Source organism: Falco rusticolus, chromosome 15 (assembly GCF_015220075.1).
Source record: "Falco rusticolus isolate bFalRus1 chromosome 15, bFalRus1.pri, whole genome shotgun sequence".
Lineage (NCBI taxonomy): Eukaryota > Metazoa > Chordata > Aves > Falconiformes > Falconidae > Falco > Falco rusticolus.
Genome location: NC_051201.1, coordinates 23,096,929 through 23,117,201, shown reverse-complemented (window position 1 = coordinate 23,117,201; position 20,273 = coordinate 23,096,929). Strand labels below are relative to the sequence as shown.

The following is a 20,273-nucleotide window of genomic DNA, read 5'->3' as shown; positions in this document are numbered from 1 at the left end:
CCCTGCCCCTGCCCCTGCCCCTGCCCCGCCTGAGGTAGGCCCGGGCCACCGTGTCCGGGGCCCTTCCCGCAGGGCACTTCCGGCGGGGACCGGAAGCGGAGCCGGTGCGGCCATGGCGGTGAGTGGCGGGGCCGGGGATGCGGGCGCCCGGGGGCCCGGGGCGGGCGAGGCCGCTGACCGCCTCTCTTGGCTCCGCAGCCCAAGGGGAAGGCGGGGACCAAGGGGAAGAAGCAGATCTTCGAGGAGAACCGGGAGACGCTGCGCTTCTACCTCCGCATCATCCTGGGGGCCTCCGTGAGTGCGGCCGGGGGCGGGCGGGACGGGGAGGGGAGGTCCAGGCCCCGGGCGGGGCCGGGCAGGGCAGACAGCCGTGCCGTGTTCTCTCCGCAGGGCGTCTACGTCGTGGTGAACCTGGTGATCTTCTACCCCGCTGCCTCCGCCTGGACGTGGGTGAGCGCCCGGCCCGCTGCACGGCTGTCTGCTGCCCCGATGGGGGGCACCTGGGTCCGGCCCGGTGGCCAGCCGGCTCCTTTCCCGGTTGCCGTGATGGGCAAGGCCAGCAGGCCCCGCCACCCTGCCCGGGGATCGCGGCTTTGGCGGCTGACGCGTGTTCCCTTGTTGCAGCTAGCGTTCGTCTTCAGCTCCGTGGTCTATGGCACCAGCTACCGGTCCATGAGCTCCATGGCAAAGCCGTCTTTCACAGACGATGGCAGCCTTGCCGACGGGGGAATTGACCTGAATATGGAGCAGGGGATGGCAGAGTGAGTGTCCACACCCGCACGAGTCCAGGTGAGCAGGACCTGCTGCCTGAGCGTGCATGCAGAGCCAGGGGAGCCCTCAAAGGGGAAGGCCAGGCCTCTGCTCCCACCCCAGCTTGCCCACTGGCATGGGCATGGGGCTGCTGGAAGCCTGTAGCCGTTTTTTCTGGGAACGTACCTAAACTTCTTGTTATCTGAGCGCTTGATCTGGTGCGCACTGGTTGTGAGCTGCTGTGTGGGTAGGTCAGCCTGGAACCTTAGGGCTGAGGCACGCAGGTAGGAGATCCCAGACGCATCAGCTGGAGCAGCTTACAACAGTCTTTCAGTGGAGGAACAGCGCTGACATGCTTCTGCAACACACAGATATGTGTTTTCTTTTTAAACCATCACTGCTTGACAGAGCAGAGGGGCACACACTGCCAGTTACTCCATCCTGGCTGCAAACTGACCATATCTTGAACTGTTCTACACATAAGAAAAACCTGCTTTCTGTCCTAGCCAGCTGCTCTCACCTCCTCAGCCTTTCCTGCCCCTTCTGCTTGTGTGTTCCTCGTGTCTGTCTGCAGACAGTGCCAAGTGTTTGCCTGTCCAATGTTCTTGGTGGTGCTGTAACTTTTTTATTCAGTCAAGGAACACACAACAGTAATCCCTGCAAAGCACTGTTAAATAAAATAAGGAGGTAACAATACTGAAACAGCAGAAATACCTTCTAGATTTACTTGTTTTCCAACGGTAAGCCCCAAAGTAGTTACAGAACACTGCCAGGCAGTTGTGGACACATCAGGCCTTTCTCTCTGTCCTCCCTGCCCTCACCTCTGTCCGTTGGCCCACCTTCCCACCTTCTGCTGGGGTCCTTCAGCACGTGCCCAGTGAGGTACCTGGGGTACTTGTCCCCTTCCCTGCCATGTCCTCGGCCTCCAGTTCCAGGTTTACCTCCACTTTTCCCTTGCTGCCAGGCTTTTGAAGAAACACAGTGGGGCCTGGCTGCCAGCAGAGTTGTCTGCATCACATCAAGTGTTCTTGTGCTGGAAGGGCCATGTATTGATTTAAATATTTTTGGTTTTCTTAACGTAAGTTTTATTTCTGCACCCAGCAGATGCCCAGGGATGTTATCAGCAGTCAGAATGACTTCTGCGGCACAGAACCTGCTGTCTCTGCACAGGATGAGCTCTCGTCTTGTGTTTTTTTTAGTGGAGTAGTAAATCTTGTACCTGCAGCCAGAGTGACTCAGATAAGGGACTCAGCTGAGGGATGAGGTGTCTGTAAAGAAGGGGTTATTTCCAGTGTGTTCTGTGAGCCAGGCGCTTTATGTCCTTTTCATCCTACAGGGACTTTTTCCTGCTGGTCAGCTGAGCACTTTTCTCCAGTTTTACATTGTTTTGGTTCTGAGTGGAAGTGTTAGGTAGTTTGGATACCCTTTTTTGTGAAACACAGCATGGGGCAGTCAGGTAAGGAAGATACAGAAGTTTGATGCTGTCTGGCCTATCCCCTTAGTTGGGGGATGCCTTTGGGAGATGTATAAGGCACCGAGGCAGAGTGGGTGCCCCAGTAACTGCCCTGTGCCTGTGTGTGATGGTGCTGTCAGGGGAAATGACTGACAGGCGTTAGCACAGGGATCCCCTTGCCTGCTCTGAAAAGGTGGTGGGTACAGCTGTAGCACTGCCGCAGTCCTGGTTGCAGTCGTGGTGCTTCCCTTAGTACTGAGGCTCCAAGGTTTTTCTGCCTGAGCAGTACACTGTTGGGGTGAATTTTATGACACGTTAAAGTGAATTGATGCTTGTCCGAGGCATGGGTTGTGCAAAACACGGAGGAGGCGGACCTGTAAAGACAAAACCTGCGCAGCTGAAGTTCCTATCCTTACCCTGTACTTTTGTACCTGAGCCTGTGCAGAGCCCTCAGCCATGAGTGCAAGTCTCAGTAGTTTAAGCTTGCTACATGAACATGAAGTGTTAACAAACACTCAGTGCTCCTCCCACCGGCTGTGTCTGTCTGGTGAAGTGCTCTAAATTAGCTTTGGGGATCAGGGAACCAGTCTGGGCCAGCGGTTACTTTCAGAAAGCGGTGGATGTTTTCTTGCCTCTCAGCTGAGTGTGCTACAGCTGATGAATGCATGCTCTTTTGGAGCAGCTTCTGGAATGCTGCAGATACGAGGGCATTTCTCTCATGCTGCCTGTAACTGAAACAGATGCTTTGTGTTCCTCTGGGGTTGAGGAAAACCGATCTTGCTGGTCTCTGGGAGAGCTGGGTTCATGGGAGCTCTGCCATCACCCTCCTGGCCTCCGGTGATGCATGAGATTTCTGAACTTCAGTGTCTCATCACAGAGCTATTGATGGTGGATTCTGCACTGTCTGGAGTTGATGACAGTGTCCCAGCCTAAACCAGTTGTTTCTGGTCACTTTGCTTTGTGCTGTGCTGGCCAGAATGAGACGAGCTGTTTCATTACCATTGCCTTTGCCTTTGTTTTCTTGACTCTGTTCTTGGATGCGATTCGAGCGTTTCTTACTCCAGCAGATGATGATTTAATGGGAGTGAAAGTTGGCATATTTCTAACCTGTCATGGCACTCCCTGTGGCTTGTGTTGAAAACCTCATCCCTGTTCACCTCTCTTGGGTGTCAGGTCCCGTCCGTCCCCCCCCCCGAGAGTGGTGGCTGAGGTGTGGGCAGCTTGTTCCCCTCCCTGTAGCTGCTCTCAGCTCTGCCTCAGGCTGGTGGGGAAGACCCTGGAGTCGGATAAGCAGGAGGGGAGGGGGAGACATGTGTCGCTGTAGCTCAGCTTGCAGGTGATGGTGTGCATGTCCTTGCAGCACTCCGGCCCTTTGGTGATCCTGAGTGTGTCTGTCAGCCTGTGAAATGGCACAGGGAAGATTCATGCTTCCCTTTATTGCAGCCAGCCACGGGCAGCTATACTTTATGCCATGATACATGTCAAATTGGCAGGTGCTGGCTTCTGTTGTAGGCTGTGAGGGTGGTGGGTTTGTTGCTGATTCCCCCCCCCTCTCCCCCCCCCCATCCCTCAGCTTTCTCAGTGTCCCTTTTCAGAGGGAGCCTAGCTCTTTAGCTCATCAGCTTTATTTCTTTATTTTGTTTTCTGCTCTGATTCTTCTAGATCACCATGTGGGGCAAAGCGCAGGTGCAGGGACAGCTCTTCGGTCGGCTGGGCAGGGTTGCTCCCCGGAGGCAGTGTAGACAGGCTGTGTTGGCAGAGGAGCTGGTGTATTCGGCAGGGGCTAGAACAGAAGGTTAATGTTTTGCTTTTCTTCCCTCAGGCACCTCAAGGATGTGATCCTGCTGACAGCTATAGTCCAAGTGCTGAGCTGCTTCTCGCTTTATGTCTGGTACTTCTGGCTCTTGGTAAGCCCCTGTGGTTTTCCTTATTGCTCTACATTGTCCCTGTCTTTCCCTGTCTTCATGACTGAGGACATTATTTATCCATTTAATTTCAGTGTCCTGTTTCAGACCAAAACTATTTTCTGATAAATTTTTTAATCTCCCTGTCAAATCTTGTTAAAAATGAGGCTGTACAAGGGATAGAAGTCCTGATCCCTCTGGGTCAACCATGCAAAAACTAGGCTGGCCTTGGCCTTTCTCTCTGGTCCTGTGAAAGGGCAGTAAGAAACATGAGGCAGATCAAAGCCATCTTTGTGCTTAGAGTCTTTTTGTGACTGTGACAAACAGCCTGTGTTTCTTCTTGTTTGGTTTTCTCAGTCATTCACCAGCCCAGACTGAGGCCGGGAACTGCTGGACACTGTGCCACTTGGTAGATAAAATGCTGTAGGCTTTGGTCTCCTCTTAACACATCAGACTCTTTCTACTCCTGAAACATTTGTCATGTGCCCCCAGCTAAAACTACTTTTGCAGAAGGACAAAAAGTCTCATGTTAGGTAAAAAAATCCCACAGTTGCTTTGATAAGACAAGGCAATGTTGGGAGCAAAGAAAGTTCTCTCCTTTCAGTCCTTACTCACAAGTTCCTTTCTAGCTGGCCTGGCAGGGGGCAGCCTAGGCTCGCTGTCCCCTGAAGACCATCTCGATCACTTGTTTTTTTAATTCAGAGAAATGCGGGTGTTTTCTGAAGAAGGGAGAGGCAGAATGTCTGGGCAGTTGAATCTTTCTGCATAATTCAGTCCTGATGCTGGTATTTCCATATGTGAAGCCTGATGGCTGTATATGTATGCAAGTTCTTAAACCATATGAAGTCAGGCCATTTATTTTGGACACCTGCCACTGCCTTTGATTTCCATGCATCCTGTGATGCTCCTGATCCAGCCTGTACAGATACTCCAGCTCCTTTGGCTTCCTCAGTAGGTCCAGCCCTCCTGCCTGCAGCACTACCCTGTCAGAGCTGTCCCCAAAGTGACCTGTGTTTTTGCAGGCTCCGGGGCGTGCTCTCTACCTCCTGTGGGTGAACATCCTGGGGCCCTGGCTTACAGCCGACTCTTCACCTGCTGGTCAGGAGCCAAACGAGAAGAAGCAACGCCGACAAGAACGCCGCCAGATGAAGCGCTTCTAGCCCTGGCTGGGGAGATAGATTAACGCTGTCTCTCATCTCCATGCTGTTATTTCATCAGGGATGCGACCGAAACCATCGCAGTAGCTATGCTGCCCTCTGTCATTGCTGCCATTCCACTAGAAAGGCCGCAAGAGACTTCTCTTGGTTGCTTCTTAGCACCAGCCAAGGCCTTGCTCCTTGGGATGACAAGGGGGATGATGCTGGGATATGTGTAAATACCTTTTTAAAGCAGTGCCGTATCGTGTTCCAAGGATTGCAATGCTGAAGGAAATAGTAATAAAAGAGCAGAGTCTAACTGACTGTGCTGGCAGTGCATTCATACAGGGCTGCTCGCAGAGGGGAGTTGATAAAAATGCCAGCATGTTCTTGGAGACCTGGAGTGGAGGAAAGCAAAATCCCTCAAGAGAAGCAGTCTCATCCCTTCCCAGGCTTGCTTTGTGCTGCCCAGCCTGCTACAGCATCTACACCCTGCAGTTTCTGCGAGATTGGAGCGTGGGGGTGCTGTGAACTGGGCTTGCAGCCAAAACTGGTGCTTTTGGGATTGAGCTTGGGAGGATTGAGCCTGGGATCTCTGGAGCCACAAATTGGCCATTGCTACCTTTGCAGGAGCTCAGTGGGACAAAAGGCAACAAAGCTGAACCCAAATCTACACAGGTTTTTTTTGTTTTGTTTTTAAAAAAAGGCTTTCCAAGGGGTGGCACAGCCAGGGTGCCATGACTGCTACAGCAATCATGTGTTGGAGACCAGGAACAGCTCAGGGCTGCTTCCGCTTTTGCCTACTTTGATTTATTAACATTGTCCTTGCCCAGTATGTTGTTTACACGCTCCGGTGACCCCTTCCTGCTACTGACGCACCAGCCTTGAGCCATGCAGCTTTGCCTGTGCAAGTGCGACACACAGTCAGTGCTCACAGTGGTGCCAGCCTGGCTTTTGATGCTACCCACAACCTTTTGCCCACATACTGTTTCCATTACATCATTTTTATTAAACGCTTTTTCCTAACATCAACCCCAGTCCCCACACTGAGTCCTCACAGCCAATCAGAATGGCTGTAGTTGGGGTGCAGAGCACTGGTTAATTGTGGGCAAATAACTGGGTGGGGGAGGGGAGAGCACAGGTTGATATTTGGGGGATTAAAGTCCTTCCTGCTGCTGGCAAGGGGCATGAGGGGAGGGGTTGGGAGTGGGAAACGCATGCACCGGGCACCCAATGGGTACAGGCCAGCCCTTATTCCTTACCAGGGCTGCCAGGTACAGCCCAGAGCCCCCTGCTGTCTGCTAGCCCCGAGGAGGTGCCCCCACTGTGCTGAGAGCACCTCGGTACACTACGGCCACCCTCCACCCACTGCAACTACCCCAGCACAACCTCCTGCACTTCCGGGGCCCCAGTGCATCTCCCCGCTCTGCCCTCGCTCCCTCTCAACCCTCTTCTCCAGCTCCCCAAAGCCACGTGGAGCCACGCAGCAATCTCCAAAATGCACAGGGTGTCAGGGTGGGAAGGGAACACATCAACACTAACCACACCAGCCCTCTCGGCCATGCTACCCTACACAGCAGTACATGCACAGCGGCCACCTGGGCGCAGGGGGAGGCTCAGGCTCTGTCCTCTCCTCCAGGCTCCAGCCCCAATAAATAGCCAGTAACTGGCACCAGTCACACCCTTGGGGTGCCAGTTGTGGGGGGATGCCCCTCAGTCAGGCAGCAGCTGCTCCAGCTCCTCCTCGTTCAGCCCATTGGTGGTGACAATGTGGTCCAACTGCTTCATGTACCGCTCCAGGTCCTGCATGAAATGGGGGATGCGGGCCTTCTCCAGGACCCCAAATTTCTTCAGCCGATTCACATCTTCATAGGAGACCTGATGGGAAGCAGGAAGATGGTCAGCCCCCAGCCCCCCAAACTTTGACAGATGTCTGACCCTGCTGCAGCCCCCTGGTTCACCCCGTCAGGACACACAGAGACACACACACGCACGTGCACGCCTACAGGGAGGCGCTGGCAGAGCTGCTCAGGGGGGTGCTGGATTTGTGAGGATTTGTGGGTTTGGCCATGCTCTGTCACTGCACGGACAGGTGACAGCAGGACTGCTGCAGCTGAGGCAGAGGGCCAGTGGCACAGCTGGCAGAGCTTAACCTGCTGGCTCAAGCATGTCCCCCAAGGTCTCCCACGGAGGAGTACGGATTGTCCCTTTCTTCCGTGCATCCTGCCCAGCACAGCCTTCCCCTGCTCCACCGAGACCCGTAAGAACAGGGAAAGCGCAGAGCTGAAGGGCTGACAGCCCAGGGCTTGTTTTTGGGAAGCCGTGGGACTGAGGGGGGCCATAGGAGCTTTGGGATGGGACAGGGATCCAGGATCAGCTGCTCCCCACCCCAGCGTTACCTTTCCAAGTGCAGCCAGCAGCGGGAAGTCGATGGTCTGCCGATGGCGTAGGATGCGAAGGATCCCATCGAGGTAGACCTGGTCCTTACTGAAACAGCCTGGAAGAGTGGGAAAGGCTGGGAAGTGAGAGTCCAGCTCCCCCAAATGTCTGCTGACCGCAGTAACCAGAGTGATGGCACTGGCTCAGGGTGACACAACTGCACCAGGGCTCAGGCATTGCTGGTGCCATGGCCAGGACCACTGGGTCCCAACAGACGAGCACTGAGAAGCAGTGCACCAGGGACCACGGAGGCAGCAAGAGCTCTTTCCTCTCACTAGAATGCTTTCACCCTTCCTCCCAATACATTTATTTTTTTTAAGGGTAAACCACTACAAGAATCTAGATGCATTTCCAGAAATGCTCATTTTTCCTCTCCTTTGGCTACTGCCTCCCCAGGAGCCTGTGTGAGTCACTCCCATCAGACTGCAACCAACTTACGGGGTTCCCTGGGGGGCCTCATCCACGCCCACTTGACCCTAGGCAGCCAAAGAGCTGCTGTGCTGTGCCAGCATGTAAAAGATCACTGCCATAAAGACAAGTGTAAACCCGCAGGAGTGCGGTGCTGGGGATGGGGAGGGATGCAGGGGTGGGCAGAGCCACCATTTCAAAGGCTGCTGTGCCCACAGGACCAGTGAGACTCAAACCCACCCAACAGCAAAACATCCCCGCCTCTGGTTTGTCTTAAGAACAATAAATTTAAAAAAATCCCTTCCAAACCCCGAAGGCTTTACACCATCCGAGCAGTACCTGGCTGCGAGGTGTCGGTCTGGCCCCGCTTAGCCCGCACGCAGTACTCCCACCGGACACCGGCATCCTGGACGTACTGCTCCAGATCCTGGAAGAGGGCGGAGAAGGAGAGGCGGCTGGCTCGTTCGATGGTGTAGTAGAGCAGGGCTGCCCGCCACAGGAAGGGCTGCTTGCGGAAGAGGACGCTGTGCAGGCTGGCCAAGCCTTCCTCCGTGGGGTTAGCGGGCTTCAGGCTGTACTGCTTGCGGCCCTCAGAGCTGTGCCAGGGCTGGCGGGTGTTGTTCACCCCCCGGATGTAGTGGGTGCCTGGGGAGGGGGAATGGGAGTGAGCACCATCCACCGTGCCCTCCAAAAAGCTGGGCTCTCACCCCCCCTGAGTCACTGGGGTTGAGGCTGAGACCCAGCACCCATGGGTGCCTCTGCCATCCTTGGCTGGAGATGCTGCCATGGGACATCTGCTTGCTCTGGTGCCTGGGGTGGGCAACAGGCACAGCCACATGGGTGGGTGCTGGACACTCCCCACATGGAGAGGCACCCAGGTGGCCTCAACACTTTCCAAAACCCATGCAGGAGCACCCCTCCAGGATGCTCCTTGCAGGACCCAGTAAGTATGACGTTGGCCCGTGGTCCCTGCAGCCCTGGGACTGTTACCTCAGTGACAACAAGAGGATGCTCACAGCATCACCCCACTCTGCCCATCACCCACAGCCACCCCACTGCTGACCGATCTCGTGGCGCAGCATCCCCTCCAGCCAGTGCTGCCGGGCTCCAGCCAGGTTGATGGCCAGTGTCGGCCGGCTGTCCTCCACCATCATCACCGCCTGGGACAGGAGGTCATCCGTGAGCTGCACCACCACCTGCAGAAAAAGAAGGCAACTGCCATCAGCACTGCTGTGGGACAAGATGCTCAGCAGGGTCTTGGCTCTAAGCAGAAGCTGAGATGGTGCCAGATGGTCAGAAAAAGTCACCAGTGCCGTGGTCGGCAACATCCGGCACCGCTGCACCATCACCAGCTTGTGCTGCAGCTCCCCAAAGAAACCACAGAGAGTAGGAGCAGGCAGGGAGAGCACTGCCAGCACTGAGGGTGTACCAAAAGAGATGACCCCACAGGGGTCTGAGGTAATTCCTTTAATCTCTTTACAGCCAGCAAACATGAGCAGGCAGCTCCTGCGTAGCCTCTTCCAGCATCCCTCTGGCTTCAGCATCCCCTGCCCCACCTCATCGCCACAGGCTCCCCACAATTTTATAGCCACACATGACAGGCGTGCTCCAGAGACCTGCCCAGTCCCACCAGCAATGGGATGGCACAGTAAATTTGGTCACCTAAACAACTAACAGCACCCGCTTGGTTATGGATCCAACCTCTAGACACCCCCCAGTAAATATCGCCCAAGGGAACCAAGGCTCTGGCTCCATTTTCATGGACTCTCCTGCAAATTCTCCCTTTCGAGGCTGCAAGACATGGGCAGTGAGGACGGTCCCCCCCAGTGCACCCTCCCGGAGGGAACCACGTCTGCTGGCCAAAGTTCACAGCAGGGCCAGCAATGCACGCGCATGACTGGCAAATATCTTTATATAGAAGAAAACGGCTATTTTGGGAAAGCTGGCTACCGCAAGGGCTGGAGCCAAGACAGCTGCTCTACGTTAACAGGATTTAATGTGCTGGCCAAGCAGCATTTTCTGACCATCTGACTTCAGACCTGCAGCATCGCTGGAGGAGACAGCCCTGGAAGCTCTCACACCTGAGGTCCAGCTGCAGTAATGCTCAGGACACCTTTGGGCACATATCAATTTAATCTCAAAATTCTTCCCCCACATACATATTAACTCTAAAAACATCTATCACTTCACAGCCGACACTTTTCAGGATGAAAATGTGCACACACATTACTATGTGACAATTCTTCTCTTATTTAAAAAGGACAGGAGACTGAGTTTGCTTTAACTCAGATTTATTATTGTGCAAAACCGCTCATGAAAGCCAAGAGCGCAACGTAACAGCAGAGTCTACCACTGGGCAAATGAACAGCATGAAATACTTAAAGACTGCAGTTGCTTACCTGGATTAAAATTTACCAGCGTGAAAAAGAATCCCTCCAATTCTGAGAAAAGACTTGCCAGTTCGCTTCTGACTTATGAGCATCTGTGAGCTTTATTTTTGCTCCAGTAAACAAGTCAAAATAAATAAGGGTTGCAGTTTGCTGCCCTCTCCCACATCCGGCCCTCGGTGACCTGGGACAAACTGAAGCAGGGAACTGATCCAGACTAAAACTGGTCATATGGTCCACCTTCATTTCCAGCAAGATCCTCACACGAGCTCTCACAGGGGGCTCTTGGTGGGGAGAAGACTTTCGGCAGCAGCACCAGCTCCTGCTAACAGCCCCATCAGGGGCTACAACAGGCAGGGAAGGTTTTGGCTTCACCACAAGCAGAAATAAGGAGGTAAGAATGAGCCAGGTTTTGGTATGATTGTAACCAATTCCCATCGATTAGGTCAGCTCCGTGTGATGAGACCATTGCCTGGACATCTGAAATGGCAATCCCAAATGCACCTAGTGGCGGCTGAAATCCTGGTACGTGGGAGGGGATGGGGAGAGCCAGGGGACAGAGTTTAAACCAGAAGAAAGAAGAAGAGGAATACATTCCATTGTCGCAGCGCTTTCCTGTTCCCTCGATGACACTGCAGCACAGAACTGGTGCCCAGACCCTGTGACAGTCCCTGGGTCTTTGCTGCCTGACGTGTGGCTCTTACAGGGAGCCCTGGAGATGATGCACTGTGTCAGACAGAGCTCTGCTGCCAGGATACAGGATGCTTGGCTGGGAGTGGTCCCCAAGGCCAGGTCCACACCTTGCTGCCTTGTCATATTTCACTGCCCCTATATGGAAAAAAACCCACCCCAAAGAGGTTGGAATTTAGGAAACTAGATACAGAAAAACTAACTTCTTCCCCAAGATAAATGCTCTCACTCCTGCTCTGCCCAAGCCTATTTAAAAAAGTACCCCTTCCCACACCACCCTGCTGGCTGCTCCTCTCTGCTTTTCTCCATTTTGCAGTTGCTCATCCTCGGCCAGGTTAAGCTGGCTTCCTCTGGCCACCAGCCTCAGGCGGCAGCGATTCAACAGCTCCAGGGTCCCCATAGGAGGTAGGAGCGGGACCAGCCCAGCTGGTGGGTTTTGGGAGGCTGGTGCTTGCTTGGCATCCCCCGAGCACTTCAAGTTTCCCTTGTGCGAGTTCAAAAGCCATCTCTGAAAACAACGCTTGGAGCACACGTGCAAGAGAAATAATATATAAACCCAGGAGTTTAACCGTATTGGTGGTACACAGATAAATGCTCCACACAGCTCACCTCCTGCTGTTCCAGTGACCTCCAGCCAGCTCTCCCTTCCCATTTGCACTGGCATCTTAATCCCACCCCTGAAGAAATCTCTTTTAATTATAACCCAGACATCTGTCCATCACCTATCCATGGCTTTTTCCTCTGCTGTACTGAGAATGCCATGTCCTGCATCCTATGCCGCATCTTCCCTGCTGTTATTCCAGGCTAGCACCCGGAGCATCCTACCAGGGCTGAGCTTGCCCAATGAGCTGATTTTTATATTATTTGAGGGGTGGGGGGGGCTTTATGCTACAGGACAAGTACTGTCACCAGGCTGGGTACCCCCATCTCGCAATGGCACAGGGCTGCTGTACCCACGACCTGCTCGTACAACTGAAGGCGAGCACCAAACGAGCCCAGACAAACCTTGGAAAGGCAAGTGCTGTCCCGCAACCTTCGCTACCCTGCCTGAACAGAAGGCAGGCTGAACAGCCCAAACCCAATTTTTTTTTCCTTTTTCTTTTCCTATCTGCTATCACCATGCACCAGGTGAGCAAAGAGAAATGCAGCAAGTGGCTGGAAAATAAGAGGCAGCCGACGATGCTGAGGGTGCGATGCTCAGCACCCTCGAGGATGCAATGCTCAGCACTGAAACTAGGTCCTGCACAAGTCCTTTTTCAGCAAGGCAGCAAGAACTGAAACGCGTAACAAAGCACTCTCTGGGACCCGGCATCTGAAGGAAGACCCAAGAGCACAGAAGACTTCAGTGTACAACAAGCTGCACACTGCTGGAGGCTGCACACAGAGGGAAGGGTGTAGCTGAAGTAACCTGGCTGGGTTTTCAGGAATCAAGAAAAACTCCAAGCGAGAACATCCCAAAGCCTTTAGAGGAAGAATTCAAGTCAGAGGGAGCACTTCTGATTATTGTTTTTCCTGCTCTCATGATGAAGAAAAGGTAAAGGCAACAGAAACAGCAACACTCAACCTGATTATATGGAGTGGAAACTATTTTTCGCTGTACAAGAGCTCGATGGCATCAAGTGAAGCAGTTAGGAAGCTGATTCAGGACGAAGAAGCATCAGCAATCGGTGCAACCTGCGGCAGGAGCTCTGCGGCGGTTCACGATCAGGCAGGCAAACCAACAGCAGGGGTTTTGCAGGCAGAAACACTCGCCAGCTCAGGAAGGCACAGGGCTCCCATGGCTGGAGAGAAACTCCCCACCCCTGTCCTAAGGATGCAAAGATCCCAGGACAGAGTGGGGCAGGGGAATGAGGATGGAAACAGACTGATCCAGGGATTGGGAAAGACGCTGCTTGGAGAGGACAAAAGCTCCTGCAGCCACGGGTACAGCTGCAGGTTGCCGTATCCCCACAAGAACCGAAAATGTGAACGTGCCCAGGGGCCACCATGGTGAGACAATGGGCAAAATGCCACAATGTCATTCTTCAGATGTCAGCCTGATGACTTCTTAAGAGGCACTGGCTTGGGTTATTTTATTTTTTCCCTTTATTTGACAACATAGAGATATAGCGTTGTTTTTTCTTATGAAAGAGAGGTGCCAAGAGCCCCGCCGTGCAGAGCCAGCTGCCCGGGAGCAATGGGAAGGGACTCTCAGCACTGCTGGAGACTGCAGCTTCACACAGCCCCATTAGCTGCCTGCAGCCCCTCTCCAGCTGCAGCAGCCCATCCACCCACCGAGCACCACTTGCCTTATTCTGGGACCCTCCAGCTTTGCAGATGCTGTTACAACAGGGGCTGTGACTCCAGCCAAAGTCCTGTTACTGGAGCAGCAACACCAGCTCCCCGGGTCTGTGACCTTGTTCTCAGCAGGATCCCCAGCGCATCCTCATGGTCCACAAAGCTTCTGTTCAGCTTTCAGGGATGTGATGATGGAGAAGGAGCTCATCCCCAGGAACTGAGGGACAACTGCTGACAGCCCCCACGGTGCCGGGGCACAGGCTCCTGCCTCTCCCCAGCTCTGTGGCACTGCTCAGGACCTCACATGCCAAGAAAGCACCAGTACTAAGCAGCTCAGAGGTGGAGGGGCACCACCGATGGGATCCCATGAGATGCTAGCTAGCGCTGTTTGGCTCACATTTCACAACCCCGGGGACTGCCACGCAGTACTCACCAACGGGGCCAGGCCTTTCTCTGCTGCAGGCTGGGAGCTCACCGAAATCCCTAGGGAGACCTCTGAGATCTGGCAGCGTCACCTCGGTCCTGAGCCAGAAGAAAAGCAGAAGAGCTTCAGGATCTGCGGCTTGGACAAAGAAGCTTTTGAAGACACAAAGTTAATTATAGTACAGATACTTACCCACGAGCATGCTGCCTGCAGCGCCGGACAGTGGGATCCTGCCTTCACCCATGATGGGTACCAGGGACAAGGGGCAGCTGCCTGCAGCAACTGCCACCAGCCTGGCACGCCGCCTGCCCCGACTGCCTGCAGGCAGCGACGCAGCAGCGGGTCCGTCTGGGCTAACGCAGCCCCCTGCGCGACAGTTTCTTCCTTAGTTTGTTTGTGGGGTTTTTTAAGCAACCCATCACAATTAGTATGTATCAGCGAAGCAAACAGGACAGCAGAACAGACCAGGCACAGCAGGCTAAAGTGAAGAATCCCAGAGACAGCCACAGGGTGGGGGATACACATCTGAAACCCCCCAGGTCCCTGCCAGGGTTATTGTTTTTGATAATTTAAAATTATCAGCGAAGCAGAAGCTCCGCAGGTTTTCGCCCTGTACAGGGAGCGAGCTTTGGCAACACCGCTGTATTGACAGCAGATGAAACCCTTCCCTCTTCCCTGCACCAGAGCAATTCAGCAAGATTTCTAGCAGGTAGCAACAAACAAACACTTTAGTTGTTTTAAAAGCACTTACCAAAAGTTTCAGATAAAACAGCAATGTACCTTGCATGCCGATGAGCAAACATAATTACTGAACCCTGCATGCCCTTGAGCAAAGGGAAAATTATACAGGGCTGGAAGGAAGCCAGTTGTACACCAATATGGAAGAAAAAAAAAAAAAAAAAAAAAAAAAGTCTTTCTGCCCAGCCAGAGCTGAATTTGGGTTAGATTAATGGAGAAGAGTGGAACAGCTGTATTTAATCAATAAAATCAAGAGACAGACCACAACCAGCAAGTCACAAGCGTGGGTCTGTAAGGCTGCCTGGCTGCATATGGGGACTGGTTCTGGGCACTAAGAGGCAGCTGAGTTATAGGAAGAGATCTGCAGAAATCCTTTCTGTCCTAAGCAAAGGTGCAGGAGGAACCAAGGTGCCAAATCCGCATACCAGGGACACCCCCAGGGGGAATCAGGGCAAACCAAGAGGACTGGAGGCGGAAAGTCCCCTGGCCAGGTGGGACCTCAGGGAACCACTCACTCCCGCTTTTCCAGGCATGGAACGCACTGGGTACCACCAAGCAAGTTGATGCTTCAGGGAAATGCTTGTGAAGGGCCCTGTTTGGAGATGGAGGTGAAAAAACAGAGGTAGGAAAAACAGTGCGGCCAAGAGGCAGCGTGAGGAAGGCCCCCCCTCCCCCAGCCAGCACTGCATAGCCTTCTGCCCCGCAGCCAACAGCCCAAGGCAGCCCTGAAAGACAAAAAAAAGCAAAGCCAGGTCCAGAAACCCTTCTCAGCACTTGAACCAGGACAGTGGAAGCACTTTGCCCACACCTTGCTGGCAGAAGGGGCAAAAAACGCCCCTTAACTGAAGCTGTGGGACATCCCACACCAGGTGCTGCTGGGGGCATGGAGAAACTGGATTAAGAGATGCCGAACTTCTGCCTGGCAACCGTCACGTCCTAACCACGGACCTCCCAGCCTTAAAACCCAAGCTTGGGGTTTCAAAGTGCCGTAACCTGGCAAATCCCACAGGACAGTGGGAAATCTCTCTCCCCAGCTTTGCTTCTGGGCATGCGAGCAAAGGCAGCTGTCGGAGATGCCTGCCATGCACTGCCAACAGCAAGAGATGCATTCCCGACAGTAATTGATGCCTCATGCATGCAGCAAAAGGCTGCTCACATGGCCACGCAGACAAGCAGCAGCTTCTCTCCCTCTCAAGCATAAACTGAATATATTGATATACCCTGAAAAAATCACGAGAAATTGGTGGGGAACCAGCACCCATGTCCTAACGCTGGGGTGTACAGTGAAGGCAGCCAAACTGGAGACAAAAGGACACCACGGATCAGAGTAGAAAAACTTCTTTGTACCCAAAACATTTCTTAATCTGAATCCTTTTTATCAGAAAATAAATATTTTGCAGCTGTATTTTACAAGTAACAAAGCAGGGACACAGATTACCTCTCCCACGCAGCCTTCCTTCTGCATGTACTTTCGGATCACGGACCAGATCTGGCACTTGCTCAGCAGCCTCCCGCCTGTGGCGACCTCGAAGCTCTCGTAGGTGCCATACTTCTCCAGGACAGCACGAATGATCCTGATTGCCTGTTGCATGCAGAAACAAAACATCAGTGCCAGCACCCTCCCTGCTTATAAATACACCTTAAAACCCCACGCACAATTAAACCCAGCGGAGATAATCCCCGATAAACGCCTGTGAAGCAAGATATGGTTTTGCAAGATCTAACAAACCAAGGAGACAGAGCCAGCTGGAGGTAGCCACCAGGCCAGACGGACCCTTAAGGCAATCAGCACAACCCACAGGATATTCTTTCTGCTTTTTATCACCCTTGCAAGCATCTGTTGTGGGTACTGGGCAAAGCAGAAGTGAAACAGCATCATCACAGCATGCTGCCTCTGGAGGTTAAAGCCATGATTTTTTTCATCTTTTCTGCTTTTGGTGCTCCTTTCAAAGTGTAGTGCTTGCACAAAGGGTCTAGCTTATCAGCCTCCTTTTTACTCTGCGAGTTTCTTGTTGGAGTGCTGGACAGCAAGCATGGCAGTAAGGCCATGCATCACCCTTTGCAGCGATGCTGCTTCCTCCTCCTCCAACAGGGTCACAGCACAACCAGCCTGCTGCACACCAACAGCCTTCTAATAAAAGCAGCACATGCTATCTTATTAGCATTAACATTTATAGAGCATCTATAAAATAGGAGCATTTATTAGCACATTTCCTTCTCCAAAAGTGAGTTTTCATTATAGACATTTTCAAGCAATGACTCTCCAGCCTACTAATATATACTCCAAAGTAGATGATGATGACTTTGAACCAGTTCTGGAGTTTTTCCAGCAGTTTGATTGAATCCCTAAACCTGGCTGAGCTGCCGCCGAGCTTCCCAGCCCAGGACCAAGCGCAACTCCTGAATGGTGCGCACTCTACCTCCTGAGCTGAGCAACCCCCTTTGCTCTGAGAGGGGCTCTAGGCAGCGGCGGGAGCCCTGTGGAGCAGGTCCCTTCCCTCCATCATCCCTGAGGTCACTCAGGACCAGGGGATGGGTGCTCAGCACCAGTACAACACTCAAACCACCCAACACTCTGTAAGAGGGGCTTCATGGTCTGCGCCTGACGAGCAGCCTCTTCTACTGCAGCAGAAGGTCCTGATTTTCCTTCCCTAGACAGTATTCTCTACACAGCTGATTTTTATTCTCCAGTTGCTGTGTCTTTCCAGGAGAAGCTTTGTGGGTTTGTTTTGTGCCATTGGTTTGTTTGGATTTTTTGTTTTGTTTGCTGATCCAGATCTTTTTGGCAGCACCATAAGGTACCTCCTGCTGACAGCAGCAGCAAAAAGAACCATTTCTTCCTCCTACCTCTGCTCAGCCACTTGCTTTCTCCCCGCAGGGGACCTAAAGCATGAAGCCAAGAGAAACCCAGCACAGCTGGTGCCCAGGAGTAAGACAACCAAAGAGCATGCTCCTCACCAACCTCCAGCACACTTCCCGCCGGGCAAAATTCCTAAGATACCAAGTTTAGGTTTAGTGTTCCAAGAGGCTGCTGAGCATCCCCAGGCAGCCCAAAATTGTGCACCCACCATATGCAGTGGGATAACAAATCCTCCAGCCCCAGCTCCATACTGGTGCCGCTCACATTCCCATGACAAACCAGGGACGTGATCTCCAGGGTGACGAGCCTCTGTGGGGCTAGAAGAATCCTTCTGGCTTATTTAAATTTTCTACTAAAAAAATAAAATAACCCCCCCAAGCCCATGCATTGAGGCAGCTGGTGGAGCAGCAAGCTGGAAGCAGGGAGCTGGCACTGGTTTGTCTGCTCTTGTCCAAAGATGCTGGCTTAGCAAAAGGTCCCATTTATTTAAGCTCCATGATTAATGCAGGTTTTTAAACTAAAAGCAGTTTATAGCTAATAGCTGGCAAGGAAGAAGGTTTCCTAAAATAAAAGAGACTGGAGGGAGGTTACTGCAGGGGACAAGCAAAGGAACAGTGACATGAATACTGTCCCATCACACAGTCACCAAAGAACTTGCAGAAACATTGGCAGAAACACTCAACACAGTATTTCTTGCAAAGGGCTTTAGGATCCAGGATGAGACCATTCACACTGGTTATGAACACTTAATTTCGGTCATTTGAGGTAAGGCACAGAGGAAGAATTATCTCAATTATTCATCTTTTACTATATTGAAGTCAACTGTACCAAAAGAGAAAGCAAGGAGAGGGAGAAATAGCTTCTGAACAACTCATTTTACAGTATTACTTGGAGACTGAAATGCACTTAAATGCAGGAGGAAAACACTGAAAAAGCCAGCAAGGTCTTTATAGGAGTCAGACTGTCTCCCCTGCAACAGCATCACTTGCACCAGCTTATCCAGGACAGAGGTACGGCAGGCACTGGAAATGACTAACTGCTTAGAAAGCTGTTTACAGAAAGCCTGAATCATCTGGATAATAATTCAGGCAGAGGTATCGGAAGTAACGCAAGAACAAGTAAACATCCAAACAACAATAAATAAATCCGGGAAGAAGCTGTTATTTGAAACACCAGGCAAAAGCTCCCGGTGAGAAGGTGTACAGAAATGCCTCTGGCACGCAAGCGAGAGGTTTGGTTATCAGGTCCCTTGGATGTGGCTGAAAGTGAGAGAGTCCGTGTGGCAGAAAGGATGTTCTTGCCAGAGGTGGGATCCCCAGCCCCACAGCAAAGCGGTGGAGGGGCACAGTGGGGGTCCCGGCCCCAGGAACAGAGCAAAGGGACAGCACAGCTCCACTGCCTGAGGCCAGGACAGGCTCCTCTGCGGGCAGCACGAACCCACCACGAGCCCTACCTGCTGCCCACGCTGCAACCGGGTGCCGCTTGCTCGCTCGCTGCCATCCATGCACCACTTTGACCCGGGCAGGAGCCAGTCGGGAACGTTTTGGTAGCGTATGGGCATTGGAAAAAGTTAAGTGAAATAATACAGACTCCTTCAGCGGAGCCTGCACCAACGATTATCAGCGCTGACTGCATCTGCTGATGCCTTAAGGATGCTGCCACACCGGACAACCTTTAGGCCCCGCAGAACAATGCCAGACTTAACCCCCGGGGCACTGCGGCCCCCCGCCCATGCAGCCCCTCCACTACCTCTGCGGCAACAAGGGCACAGCAACCCCGGCCAGGTGCCCCCAGCGCCCAGCCAGTGCGTGCGTGCGCCCAAGCAGGGGCCGGCTTGGGTGCTGGCAGCATCATCCAGCACCGGCGGGGCTGTCACCGGGCAGAGCTGTCACCAGGCAGGCGCGGGTGCTGGGGGCAGTGTGCAGAAGCTGCTGAGCGGGGCGAGCCGGGGCAGAGCCGGCAGCGGATGCAGGCGGCCCGGCCCCGCCACGGCACGTCCCGGTGGCACCGGGCCGGTGACGCTGCCCTGCACCAGGCCACCCGCACCGGGGGGTGCTGCCCGCACGGGCGGGGGGAAGGCGGGGAGCGGGGGCCCGGGCTCCCCCGGTTCCTCCCTCCTCCTCTGCCTTCTCCCGGGCTGTGCACTCCATCCCGGAGCCGCCGCGCTGCTCCCCGCGGCCGGGCGGCAACGGCACGGGCGGGGGGCCAGGGGCTCGGGCGGCGGTACCGGCGGTACCGACGGGGGGCGCAGGCGGCGCGTGCCCCGCCCTCACCTGAGCGACGAAGCGGTCGGAGGCGGCCCCGTACTTGTCCAGCACGGCGGCGGGCACCGGCTCGGCGTACTCGAACTGCGGGTCGTAGGCGAAGCTGGCTCGGAAGAAGCGCTCCCGTTCGGCCTCCACGTTGCGCGGCCGCAAGGCCACCAGCAGGCAGGGGCTGCGCCGCCCGCCGCCCTCCTCCCCGCGGCCCCGCGCGATGTGGGGCAGCGAGGCGGCGGCGCGCATCCCCCCGCGGCCCCCCGTGCCTTCGCCCCGCCGCGTCCCGGCGCCGGTTTCCGAAAGGCGGCGGGCTCCCCGCGGGCAGCGAGGCGGCGGGGCGCCCGGGCAGGGGCGGGGCGGCGGCGGGGGGCCCGGGCAGGAGCAGAGCGGCGGGCCATGCCGGGGGGCGGCGCGGGGGCCCAACACCATGGCCTCCGGCGCGGCAGCACGTGGGCTGCGCCGGGCCGACCCCCGCGCCTCCGCCCCGAGCACGCGCCGCCGCCCGCCAATCGGCGCCGCGCCCGCAGCGCCGCGGCCAGTAGGAGCGGG

At 54.3% G+C, this 20,273-nt stretch overlaps 2 protein-coding genes across 4 annotated transcripts; one reads left to right on the top strand and one right to left on the bottom strand.

Annotated features, from left to right (window-relative positions):
* Positions 1 to 23: 23 nt before the first annotated feature.
* Positions 24 to 5,567, top strand: TMEM208 (transmembrane protein 208). 2 transcript variants are annotated; one of them, XM_037409018.1, is made up of 6 exons: positions 24 to 118; positions 199 to 294; positions 391 to 450; positions 625 to 761; positions 4,026 to 4,110; positions 5,130 to 5,567. In XM_037409018.1, exons 1-6 carry the CDS (start codon positions 113 to 115, stop codon positions 5,265 to 5,267), a joined length of 522 nt encoding a protein of 173 aa, XP_037264915.1. In that variant the 5' UTR covers positions 24 to 112; the 3' UTR covers positions 5,268 to 5,567. The 2 variants fall into 2 exon arrangements, with proteins under 2 accessions (XP_037264915.1, XP_037264916.1); XM_037409019.1 differs by lacking the exon at positions 391 to 450 and having other exon boundaries at positions 5,130 to 5,566.
* Positions 5,568 to 6,035: 468 nt separating this feature from the next.
* On the bottom strand, positions 6,036 to 20,208 carry LOC119157771 (uncharacterized protein KIAA0895-like). 2 transcript variants are annotated; one of them, XM_037409016.1, is made up of 6 exons: positions 19,740 to 20,208; positions 16,045 to 16,188; positions 9,154 to 9,286; positions 8,430 to 8,735; positions 7,643 to 7,740; positions 6,036 to 7,121 (listed from the first exon to the last, which is right to left on the bottom strand). In XM_037409016.1, exons 1-6 carry the CDS (start codon positions 20,151 to 20,153, stop codon positions 6,957 to 6,959), a joined length of 1,260 nt encoding a protein of 419 aa, XP_037264913.1. In that variant the 5' UTR covers positions 20,154 to 20,208; the 3' UTR covers positions 6,036 to 6,956. The 2 variants fall into 2 exon arrangements, with proteins under 2 accessions (XP_037264913.1, XP_037264914.1); XM_037409017.1 differs by lacking the exon at positions 19,740 to 20,208 and adding an exon at positions 18,920 to 19,694.
* Between the last annotated feature and the right edge of the window lie 65 nt (positions 20,209 to 20,273).